General features: G+C 44.5%; 1 protein-coding gene across 3 annotated transcripts in view; it reads left to right on the forward strand.

Moving 5' to 3' along the window:
* Positions 1–3262: 3262 nt before the first annotated feature.
* The window catches only part of SYNRG (synergin gamma), a 31926-nt gene continuing 22871 nt past the window's right edge, over positions 3263–12317 (forward strand). For 2 of the 3 annotated variants that reach the window (XM_031059795.1, XM_031059797.1), the window contains exons 1-8: positions 3263–3304; positions 4623–4741; positions 5955–6085; positions 6371–6476; positions 6727–6838; positions 10616–10693; positions 11398–11594; positions 12272–12317. The exon at positions 12272–12317 is cut by the window's right edge and continues 98 nt beyond it. In XM_031059795.1, coding sequence (XP_030915655.1) covers positions 3268–3304; positions 4623–4741; positions 5955–6085; positions 6371–6476; positions 6727–6838; positions 10616–10693; positions 11398–11594; positions 12272–12317 — 826 coding nt within the window. In that variant the 5' untranslated portion in view covers positions 3263–3267. Of the gene's footprint in view, positions 3305–4622; positions 4742–5954; positions 6086–6370; positions 6477–6726; positions 6839–8965; positions 9194–10615; positions 10694–11397; positions 11595–12271 lie in introns of all 3 variants that reach the window. The other variant, XM_031059794.1, reaches the window with a different exon arrangement.

Genomic DNA, 12317 nt, shown 5'->3' on the forward strand with positions numbered 1-12317 from the left:
GTGGGCTGTGCGGGGTTTCTGGCTGGCGTCTGGGGGTCCCAGGTAGGGTCTGTAGGGTCTCAGGTGTGGTACACCCTGGGTGGGGGCAGGGTGTCGCAGGTGGGGTGCGTGGGGTCTCAGGTGAGGTTCGTGGGATCGTGGGTGGGGGTCCCAGGTGGGGTTCGTGGGTTGTCAAGTGAGCTTTGTGGGGTCTTGGGTGGGGTATGTGGGTCTCAGGTGTAGTACCTGTGATCCTGCACGGAACATCAGGGGCCCAGGCGGGATGTGGGGTCCTGGGTGGGATGGGGAGGTCCAAGGTGTGTTGTTGGGAATGCAGCCACGGTATCTCTGCATTTTGCTGAGATTTATTCACATTTTGGGGGCCTAGCTGATCTCCCCCGTGTGTCCAGGCTTGGGCAGTTGCGCCCCACTTGCTGTCAGGCTGTGCAGCTGCAATCTCAGATATTGGGGTGGGAAGGATTTGGGGGTTCTGCCAGCCCTGCTTGGTGCCGCCACAGTAAATGTTGTGTCACTGCCGGGCAGGTCCGTCTGTCTGTGTCCTCCTGGGACCCAGCCTCCCTGGGGACTTCCCTTTTCCCCTCCTTCTCACAAAGGGCACCTTGGCCGCAGGGAGGACTGAGGAATCCTGTCAGAAGGGAAAAAAACCCAGTGTTAAAAGAGATGTTGCTGTGTTTTTGGAGAGGTTGGAAAACTGGATTTCACCACCTTTGAAGACTCTAGTAATGTGTTTTTTTCAATGTAGGTTCTTGTCTGCTATTTATCTCTTGTCCTACTTCCAGGGAGGCTGAGGAAATTTTGCATTTGACAATTAAGCTCATTGAGTTGTCTTGGAAATCCGAATCCCATGGTTTTGTCAGTGTTATTGGGAATGTTGTCATTGTTGTCAGTTTCAGAAATAAAGGTTCTGAAAAAGAAAAGGATTTACAAATCACCATTGCCCATTGATAGTATTTCGGTTTCTTTGAGGACAAACTCTGGAGGTAGAGGAAAAGTTCTGTTCTGTGTCTGTGTGGGTTCTTTGCCTGATTTCACTTTAATTTTTATGCATTTCTGCCATTCAAAAATACTCTGACAGTCTGTTTCATTGATGGAGTTGTACTGCTTGGGAATTAAGGGGTTTAAAAATCCACTTGTGGATGGGAAAACGTTCTGTGTGGTTTGGAGCTGTTACAGTGAAGTCTCCATTCAGAAAAGGAGTTGCTGCTCCCCACGCTCCTGCGTTTTGGCTGAGGCTGTTGCTTGCTTGGTTTGGGGCTTCTTGGTGTTCTTTTTATGCTCCATATTTCAAATACTGATTTAGTAGGAATGTACAGCTTTCTGGTACTGCTTTAAGAGGTCTGTTGCAGGGTAATCACTTTGTTCCCTTCTCCTCATTGTATTTGTGCAGCGTGCCCAGGGCGCTCTCGCACAGGACCGTCCCTGCGCTGGCTCCCTCAGCCACGAGAGCCAGCTGCTTTCTCTGATTGCTCTGGGCAATTCTGCATCTCCAAAAAAGAACTTCACTCATCAGTTCCCATTGGTGGAGTGGTTTGTGGCCGTGCCAGCGTGGCTGGTGCTGGCAGTTGCACGCTGAATCCTGGAGTGAATCTGTGGTGGATCTGAGTACGGGGCTGTGCTGCCAGAGCTTGCTTTGGACCAGCTCCTCTTCCAGTGCCCTCTAATCAGCTGAGGGGTTTTTGGTTGATTGTTTCTTTTTATTTTTTTCAGCAGAGCCTTATAAATAAACCAGGAGCTCTGTAGAAAGGGATAAATATTTAATAGTTTGGCCTTTACTTGCTCCCAACAAGCCGTGGTACCTCCCGACGCTTGTTCAGTTTACATGGCATTTGCTGGTTTGGAGAATTCTTGTTGATCAGGTTCCCCAACAAGAAGGGAAGCATGATGCTTAGAACAGTTCTACATGCTTAGGAGATCTTCGGAAATTACATTTAATACTTCATCATTCTGTTTGTTTTCATGTTGACACTGTATGCCAAGGAGTGGATTAAAATGACTGAGTTGAGTTAAACAGACCTTGACTGTGGTGAGAACCAAGCCCTGCACTTGTTTGGGGCTGAGCTGTGTGAGTCTGCAGAGTTCTTCAGAGGGAGAGCCCCAGATGTGGGGTGGAGGATGGCAGGACAGGACCATTGGGAAGCACAGGTGTGTGATAGTTGTGGAAAGAGAAATCAGCACGCAGTGCTCAGAGCTGAAGAAGAAGCTTCAGGACGATGAAGACGCTGAGTGGAGGATGAAGTGAAGAGCAAATAGGTTGTCTTGGTGACCGTGTGACCTGCTGCCTGTACAGTGGGGAGGCGCAGTTTGCTCCTGGATAAATGCATAATTTAAATTCCTTATTTTATCCTAGTGCTCATATTACATGGCTCTTTTATATTTATAAACCAGGTTGGCTTTCAGGACTTCCTGCAGCCATTTCTGATGGCATTTTCTCTTGTACTCTTTGTCAGTTTCTTTTACATCCATGCTTGAAATTGAACATTGAATATCTATGAGTGTGTTTCTCTTCCACAGCACTTTGATGTAATAACTGCCTGGGACACTGAGTGAGGTTCTTGTTTGGGAAATTGCTGCTGACGTGGGTTTCTGCAAGTTGCTTGCAAATGAGAATTTTAAACTAGGTCCTTTTTTGCTGTTTGGCAGCTGTTTGAGAGCGAGGGCTAGCAATTTCCATTAGGATTTTAGTTGAAATTTTAATGGTTCTGCCTCTAGGTGCACTTGACCCTCGATATGTGAATGAATGTTTTCTCCAAGGTGCTATTTTTGTTGTAATTAGATAACTGAGAAAATAGAAACTCCATTATTTTGTGATGTTTCTAAAGGGGGCAAAAAGTGATGGGGTTTTGCGGATAGTTTATTTTTCTTCAGAAAAGCTGTTCCTAAGCAGCTGAGAATTGTTCTCTGGTGGTCCTGCTGAGTCAGATCCTTCCAAGAGGAGATGTTTATTCATTCCATGCTTAGCCCACACAGCACACTGACCTGTTCCCAAGCTGTGTGGGTGCTGAAAGTCTCTTGTGGGTGATGTGGATGAGTCAAAGCCATGTCAGGGCTGCTGGGAGGATCAGCTCTGTGTTTCCTGGCTCTGCACTGCCGGGGTGCTTCGGGATCCTGCTGAGGGATAACCTTTTCCCTTGGATGGGTTGAGTTCTGTGGGACCTGCAGGTGCTGACCAGAAGGTGGGAGGCTCCTGGTGATGGAAGTCGAGGTGGATTTTCCATTTGCACTGAAGTGACAGACTTTCATGTACTCTTGTTTTCTTCCTGCAGCTTCATGTTTCCCGTCGCAGGCGGTTTGGGCCCCCCTCAAGGTACGTAACAGCTTCACATTTTGAGCACAAAGTCCTTGATTTTGTTTAGACAAATTAGACCTAAACCAGGTCTGCAATGATGTTCAGAGGTGTGATTATTAATTGAACTCCATAGCTGGTTATTGCCTTTGAATTCAGCTCTCACTCCTCTGTTGGGAAAACCTCCTGTGTGTTGTTGAGGCAGCGTCACCAGAATGTGGATTAAAGGTCCAGGAAAACTACATCTCCCTTTTTAACCTGAATTGGCCTTTTGGATTCTGGTGTTATTTTGAGTGTGGTATTTCACCTCTCTCTGCTTCATCTCCCAGCTGTGTGCACCCATGCTGTGTGGGTGTTGCAAGACCTGGTAAATATTTACAAAGCACATCAAGACCCCGGGACAAGAGTCACAACCTGTGTGGAAAGTATTAATACAATGGGAGAGCCCCAGCCTTAAATTGCCTTTGTTCTCATTCCTGATGCGGTGCTGTTTGTTTAATTAGGGGAAAATATGCAGAGAATTTATGGGGAAAACGGAGAGTTTTTTATTAAAATCCCAGGGACTGATTCATGGATTATTCCTGCCTGTGTCATGGCCTCCTGGAGTGTTTTTGCATAATTATCTCATGGTGTGCTGGTAACAAGTGCGTGTTAGTGTTTGTCTCCCAAGACAGCAAAATGTGAGGCAGGAAGATACTGAACCATAACACACTTGCTTTATTCAGTGAATTAATACATTCCAGCTCGGTTTGTCCAACTTTGTGCACACTTAGCTTTTACTGACAAGTATGGTTACCATTCTAACATGTGTAGTGGGCTAATTAACCTAAAGTGTGCTAATTAACCTACAGACAAATTATCCAGCCAGGTCAGAGTGTGAAGTTGCTTTGTGAAAGGTTGACTTTATTTCCCAAGATTTATTTTCAGAAGCTGCTGGTTTCAAGAGGAATGGGAATTACCAGCACCAGTCACCCTGGTTAATTAAATCTTTTTAATTGGAAATGACCCTTCCAAAAATCATATGGGAAGAAACCCACAGAGAATCTTTGGGATGGTGGGATAATTCATCAGCTTAGTTACTGAAAAGCCCTGTAATATTTTTCCCTGTAGACTGACCAGTGTTTAAACTAAGGAGATTCTGTGGCTACCTGCAGTGTAGCAAATTTTATTGGTTTTATTTTTAAGCCATCCAGCACAACTCAAGAGTTTTTTACTTTCTTTTACTGGTTTAGTAAACAAAAAAGAATAATTAAATGGGGAAGGAAGGGTTAGTTAAGGGGAAAAAAAAAAAGCTTTTACCATTAACTGGGCACTTGGCTTGTTTACTGTTTCATTGCAGGGATGATTCCTATGCAACAGCAAGGGTTTCCAATGGTTCCTGTCATGCAGACCAACATGCCAGGGATGATGGGAATGAATTATGGCTCTCAGATGCCTCCTGGACCCATGGCCATGCAGGTGTGTGGCAGGGAAATGTGGGCTGAAACTGCAGAGCCCCAGGCTGGTTTGGGGGAAAAGGACATTAAAGCTCATCCAGTTCCACCCCTGCCTGGGTGGACACCTGGGTGGGACACCTTTCACCATCCCAGGCTGCTCCAAGCTCCATCCAGCCTGGCCTTGGGCACTGCCAGGGATGGGGAGTCCACAACCTCTCTGTGCCAGGGCCCCACCACCCTCACAGGGAAGAATTTCTCTCTAATAGCCAATCTAAGCCTGCCCTCATTCAGGTTATGGCCATTCCCTCTATCCTATCACTATCATTTTTCTTTTTCCTTAAAGAACTTGTCTTTAGTGCTGCTGTTGCTAATTGAGGAGTAAGAATTAAATATGAGCTGATAATATTATGTTCTCTCTCTTTTAATCTATTGTTTTCTATTTAGCACCATATGTGCTTATGTACAAATTTGCACTTTGCTGAAATTTAATGCTTTTGCATGACTTTCTAACCAAATTGCTGTGTCACAAATGGAATTTATTGTTTTGCCATGTCCTTATACTCCCTTCCCTCCCCCAACTGCAATTTATTATGTTATTCTGGCAAAATTTATAGTAGGAAGATGTTTTTATGAGAACTGGTCTAAAAATAATAAACAACTTTTGTTCTCTTCCTACGTGTTCTGAGACCAAATGCAAAATGAATGGTAAGAAAAGTAAATTATTTTCTGGCTCCTTCTATATTAGGCAGCTTTGCTGCTCGAAATGTCCCAGAATATATTTCTCAGCAAATGCTTCTGATACAGTTTATTCAGACAAGGTTCCTCTTGGCTGTTATCATATATTGTCTGGGAAATGCCTAGACCACATTTTCCAGCATCTGTGCTTGGTAGGAGGGAATATAAAAATACTATGAAATCCCTTAGAATAGGAACCAGAAATCCCAAGAAAACCCATACCGAATGGTGTAGGATGGCTGTAACCTTCCTGCTCTTGGGGCAGGTTGGATTTGCAGAGCTGATTTTTGCCAGTTTTCCCAAAAGCTGCGAGTTTGAGTGCTTGTGGAGAGGAAGAGTGCCATCTACTGAGGGCACTGCTCCTCCAGCACTCCCCAGCTCCGCATTCTGCAGACTCCACTTTGCTGGCACTGCCAGTGCTTTGGCTTTTTCTATGGGGGAAAAAAATACACTGGAGCTGAAAGCAATGCCCTGGAGCTGTGTGCTGTGTTTGTTTGCAGGGTGGCATGGCCCTGGGGCCGATGCCAGCAGCTGGAATGCCCTACATGGGACAGGCCTCCTTCCTGGGAATGCGCCCCGCCGGCCCCCAGTACAGCCCCGACATGCAGAAGCAGTTTGCAGAGGAGCAGCAGTAAGTGACGCCTCCCTGGCTCTTGGGCAGTCCTTCTGTCAGGGGGAGATGTGCTTTCTCTGCAGCAGCATTGTTTGGGGCTGTAGAATATTGCTGGATATCCCGTTGCCTCTGAAGTTTGTGGTGCTTGTTCAGGTGTGAGAAGAAGCAGGAGTGTGTGCACCAAACCATGTGAATTTGAGACTGTAGAAATGGAGAAATCAAGCACAAACCTGATGTGAAAAATCTCATAAAAATTATTTATATATATATATTTTTTTTTTTTTTTTAATAATTTTCCTTCAGGAAGAGGTTTGAGCACCAGCAGAAGTTCTTAGAGGAAGAAAGGAAACGGCGGCAGTTTGAAGAGCAGAAACAAAAGCTGAGACTTCTGAGCAGTGTGAAACCCAAGGTATGGCCTGATAATAAGTGGGGTGTTTCTTTCTTCAGGTTTTTTTTTAATAGCTTTTAATGGGAGGGTCTCTTTCAACAAGCAAATCAGTGGGAATTGCATGAGATGCTTGAAAAGCCTCTGGAAGAGTCAGTCCTTTACACTCTGCCAGCAGCAGGCATTGCTAATTCTGGTACTGAAGAAGTGTGGGTATTGGAGGAAAACTGAGCTGTTCTGTCAATTCTTCAAAACTTTTTCTGTGCTGTTTCAGACAGGTGAAAAAAGCAGAGATGATGCTTTGGAAGCCATTAAAGGGAACTTAGATGGCTTTTCTAGAGATGCTAAAATGCACCCAACACCAGCAGCACATCCAAAAAAGCCAGGTTTGTAATTTTCCTCATTTTCCAACTGAAAATAAAACTCCAACGTTTGAAATCCTCAGCAGGGGGAACTAATTCCAACAAATATTTTTATTTGGTGGTACAAAATGAGTGGATTAACAGTTTTGTAAAATCAAATGTCATTCTGGCAACTGTTTGCTAGGTCAGGGTATGAGGGTGAAATATTGATAGATATGAGCCTTTATTAAAAGACTTGAAATCTTAAACAGAAAGCCTCATGTGCTGTGCTAAATGTGAAACATCAAGGAAATTGATAAAGCATTTGTTCTTTTCTAGTCAAAGCATTAATTAATGTTTTGCAGAGTGCTTTTGAAGATGAGAAGTGGTATTTAAGTGCTAAGAATGATCAAAACCATATTTAAAGACTTGAGTGGAGTGTCACAACTGGCTGATGTGTTGTTGGGCATGGTCAAACCAAGCCTCTGTTCTCAGTAATTACACTGGCAACAATTGCCACTTAAGACTTCTTATGGTCTGTAGTGTAGTTTTCTTAGTGTCTAGCCTGAAACAAAGCTTATCTAGGCCACCTTTTTCCTATATAAAATTTGTGTCTCTGCTGTGGATTCACTCCTTGGTAAGTTTGCAGTTACAGGTGATCTCTGACAACTTCCCTCTGTCTGTAGATTTGCCTGTCCTTCACCAGTTCTGTTAAAATGGGTAACACTGGAAGGGATCAAGCAGAAAATTGTCTACATCAGCAGACATTTCTTTTGTACTTTATGATACATTGCTGAGTTTCTGTGGATAAAACATTCCTTTGAGGGAGAATGTCCCCCTGACAGACCCCATTATGTCCAGTTTGAAGTATTACCTCTGGATTTGTTCTGACCCTGTCTGCTCAAGACAGACAGAATACTTTCACAGCCAGTGTTAAGAACCAAGTTTCAGTGTTCACATCCTAAAATCCTGGGAGAGAAGATGAGTGGTTGGAAGGGGCTGCTCAGTTTTACCTCGTGCCAGTGACACCCTTGACGTGTCAGCACACAGACTCCACGCTGCTCCTCCTCACCCATTTGCTGTGTATTCCCAGTGTTTGCCACTTTTCCACATTCCTGCCCGTGACCCCTGTTCCTCATCACTTTGCCTTGTGTGTTCATTCCATTTGCAGATCATCCCACACCATCCCATTGTGCTGTATCTGTTTCCCATTCTGCTTTTCTCGATGATGAAGAATTTAGTGACTTTATGCAAGGGCCTGTTGAAACCCCCAAACTGGTGCCTCAATCCACCTCTCAGCCTTTCCATCCTGCCACTGAGGCTGGGCAGCTGCTTTCAGAGAGGGCTGTGCTCCAACCTGTCCCTCCAGCCCAGGCTCCAGTGCTATCCACCCTGCATGGTACAGCTGGGCAGGTTCCTTATTTTCCTACCTCTGCATCTCCATCCAATACCCATAAAACAGGTAACTCTAAAGTATCTTCTTTTACATGTCACCCTCTGAGCTGCACAAACTCTTTACTTAATTTGTTGGGGGTTTTTTTTCAGTCTGGCTGGAAAAAATAATTTAGGCAATTAAGCAGAAACCTGCAGATCCATGGGAAAAGATGATTTAAGTTCCCTTCTTGCTTCCCTTAGAACTGCCTGTAAAAGCAAGTCACATATGGATCCAAATACTGCTAGATATGCACATACCTGATCTTAGGTGAATTAAATCTTATGTTTTAGCATCATCCTAAATCTGTGGGGTAGAAAAAGACACAGTTGAGATGGTGGTATATGAAATAATGATTATGCAGCTGTGGAGCACTTGTGTGTTTCCTCCCTTGGAGGCTGAAGGGATGTTGGTGAGATGAACATGAATTTTGGAGATGTAAGTAGATACTGGGCACTTCTGCTCCTCATGCCTCGATGATTACACAACAATAATCCTAACACAGGAAATAGTTTTGTGTCTTCCTCCTCTTGTTTTTTGCTTGTTGAGTTTGTTGTGTTTGTGGTAAGTAAAGGGCAGAACCAGGCTCTGAAAGTGTCCAGAGAGAGTGGTGATGTTGGTCTGAGCTGGGGCCGATCATCTCTAGCTCATCAGTGGTACCAAAAGTACTTCTCCTTTGAAAAGTGCAGTCTGGGCAGTTCCTAACAAAGTATAAATAATTCCTCCTGCTGTTTATTCAGGCTCTTCCTTGGAGGAGAAAGCCTTAGCTAATGGCTCAGATGAATCTGAACAAGAGCAAACCAAACTTAAAACGTCCGAAGTTGGGCACAAAGCCTCAGCTGCAAGCCAAGCCCATCCCAGTCTCACCAGCAGTGACTGGGGTGTTGTAGGTGGACATGAAAGTGGTCCCACTGCTGCTGCAGAGGTGCACAAGGCTTCAGAACAAAACAGAGCAGTTGAAGAGTGTGGTGAGCAATCAAAACGTTTGACAGAATTTCAATCTAATGAGATGCTGCTTGGTGCTAACGCTCTGTTCACTAATTCCAAGGCCAACCCTGCGTAATTTTGCTCTGAATGCCTGCTTGAATAATATGTCAGTGCCTCCTGCTCCTTGCTCAAAGTGTAACTGCCATGATTTTGCTCTGAACTTTCTCCATGTGAGTTTATTGTTGTAATCACCTTTAACATGTTTGTTTAATCAGGTTCGCTGTTTTAAAATATTCTATCCTGTCTTGGGGAAAAAGAAGTTGTGCTGTCTGAAGATATTTTTAAAAAAAAACTGTTAGGGAAACTTACCACTAAAGATGGTCAATGCTATGGTGTGTTTTAATCTTTCTTGAGGGGATAAAATCTTGCCAGGTTAAAACTCTTAGCTAGTTAATACTTGTTTCTTGAATATTTGCTGCTCATACACATTATGTCTAAAACTACCTCAAGATTCAAAAGGTGGTCTAGAGGAAAACTTAAAACAAGGCTTTGTTCCAGTTTGGGTTTTGTTAAAACTGTTGACTGAGTATGGAAGGGGGGTTAAAACGGAAGAATAATTGAGATCTGAGGAAGTGGCAAATTTATTTTACTTGCTTGTTGAAATGGAAGGAATTGCTTATATTAGAATGTGCTTGGAGTTATGGGGTAGTTGGAAGTTAGACTGCAGTCAAGAGGGAATCCATGTGGAAGATGAGGAGATGCAAGGGTACTGGGAAAGACAATGAAATCTGAAATGATGCTGATTTTGGTCAGAACTCCATCCAAGATGAGCATAAAATCTGCTGAGGGGAAGAGTCCCCATAGTGGAGAAGGAAATAACCAATTTTTGGGGAGTGAAGTGTGGCAGATGATGTTACAAAAGCCTGTAGGAGTGAAGGTGGCTGTGGTGTCCCCTGGAGCTGCAGACTGGGAGCAGTGGATACAGGTTTGTGGATGTGGGTACAGTCTTGCTGAGGTTCAGTCCCTGGGCTGTTTGTGCATTTCCCAGGGGAGGATGTTCTAGGGGAACATTGAGGGGTTTATGGTAGGTATGGATTTATTTATTCCACAAATAGCCCTAATAGCAGGGAGCTGATGGGAAGCTGAATTTGTTCTGACAGAACTGCTGTGAAACTTGAAGACAGTGAGACTTTAGGTTCTGTACATCTGCACTTCAAGAGGGAGGCACGTGAGGAGCTCCTTATTTCATTACATATATAACTATAATCTATTACTGCCACATCATTCTAGTTACTATTTCATATTCCTGCAGTACCTGTTTTTCCTCTGAGCACAGTGATTCCTATCTTAAATCTTTGCCTGAAATGCTGAATGATGCTGACCAGCTGTGGTGTAGCCTCTTAAGATCATTGTGCTCTGTGTCCTAATACAAGTGTTTTTCTTACTGAATGGAATACCTTTAGGAGTTGGAGTGTTCCCTCCCCAGGACCCCATCCAGCAAATTATGCCTCCCTGGATTTACAACGACAGCTTGGTCCCAGGTAAAGCAACCAGGGGGCATTTGACCAGGTGGGCAGTGCAAGGTGTGGGTGTACCTGTGCTTGCATGGCCACTTTTTGATCAAAGCCTTATCCCCTCATCAAAAGAATCCTGGATCTTTGATATGTTACATATTTATGGTGTCTTATCTGCATTTGAAGAAACGGGTTTTATTTGAGCATGTTAACAAATTCTAGATTAAACATTTATGGCAGCAGCTTATCCCAGCAGAGGATGCATTGCTGATAATGCTGCTTTCATGGGTATTCTGGTTTTTGGCATGTCTTGTAATTAGGTAGGCTCATTTCTGAAGGCTATTTGTCTTCTATGTGTAAATAACACAGTGAATAGGAAATGAATTGCTGTAGTAAATATTGATTACACTGAGGTTTAAGTACATAAGGCTCTTAGAACTATCTTTTTATATGGGTTATCCTGCAGTTTCGTTAAAGAAATGTGGTTTGAAATGCAGCACTAAGTGTATTTGATATAAAATATTTCTCTGCTTGAGTTAAACTTGTTTGTAAAGACCATCCAATAACACATTTAGATGAAACATGGTGATACAATACAGTGCCAGAATGCTCTTGCCTTACCTTACACTGAGTGCTCCTGATTTGATATCATGAGTTTGAGACGACATAAAAAAGCAATAATGTTTGAAAAGAGCAGTTGTCACTGTCTAACACTGCCTCCCTCACAACAGAGCTGTATAAGAAGATCTTAGAAACCACTCTGACTCCTGCTGGGATTGACACAGCCAAGCTCTACCCCATCCTGATGTCCTCGGGACTGCCCAGGGAGACCCTGGGGCAGATCTGGGCCTTGGCCAACCGCACCACGCCCGGGAAGCTCACCAAGGAGGAGCTCTACTGTGTGCTGGCCATGATAGCAGTGACCCAGGTATGCTCTCACCTGGCAGCCCCTGAGCCCAGTGCCTGCACTGCACACCTCCTGCGAAACCCCAGGCTGAGTGCCTGGCACTGCACACCTCCTGTCAAACACTGCTTCTGTTCCAGTGCAGCACAGAAACTGCCCTTGTCACTTCAGTGGGCTTGTAATCTTAGCAATTTCATTGCTTATAGTTCAATTACTCTTTCCTTTAGTGTCAGTTGAAGTTCTTAGATATAGTTACCAAACTCACGTACATATATTTTTAATATCAAATGTAGTGAGTGACAGGACAAGAATCCATGGCCTCAAGCTGTGCTGGGGGAGTTTCAGCTGGAACATGAGGAAGAATTTATTCATGGAAAGGGTTATTGTTATTAAGCACTGGAAGGGGCTGCCCAGGGAGGTGGTGGAGCCCCCATCCCTGGAGGCGTCCGAGGAAGGGCAGTGCTCTGGGCTGGGTGACAGGGTGGGTCAGAGGATTAACTCAGTGCCCTTGGAGGCCTTTTCCTACCTCAGTAATTCTGTGTTGAATGTAATTCGCTTACGTGGACCTTGATGGCATGTTTAGATGTGGGAGGTTTACCAGTACCCTGCTGGTTGTTGGCTTCAGCGCAAGGAGCTGCAGAGCACACTGCACCCTTTGTTCAGCCCTGCACCTGGAATAACTGTGCTCGTTGTCTCTGCAGAGAGGGATCCCAGCCGTGAGCCCTGACGTGCTGAACCAGTTCCCAG

This window comes from Geospiza fortis, unplaced genomic scaffold (genome assembly GCF_000277835.1).
Source record: "Geospiza fortis unplaced genomic scaffold, GeoFor_1.0 scaffold538, whole genome shotgun sequence".
NCBI classification, from domain to species: domain Eukaryota; kingdom Metazoa; phylum Chordata; class Aves; order Passeriformes; family Thraupidae; genus Geospiza; species Geospiza fortis.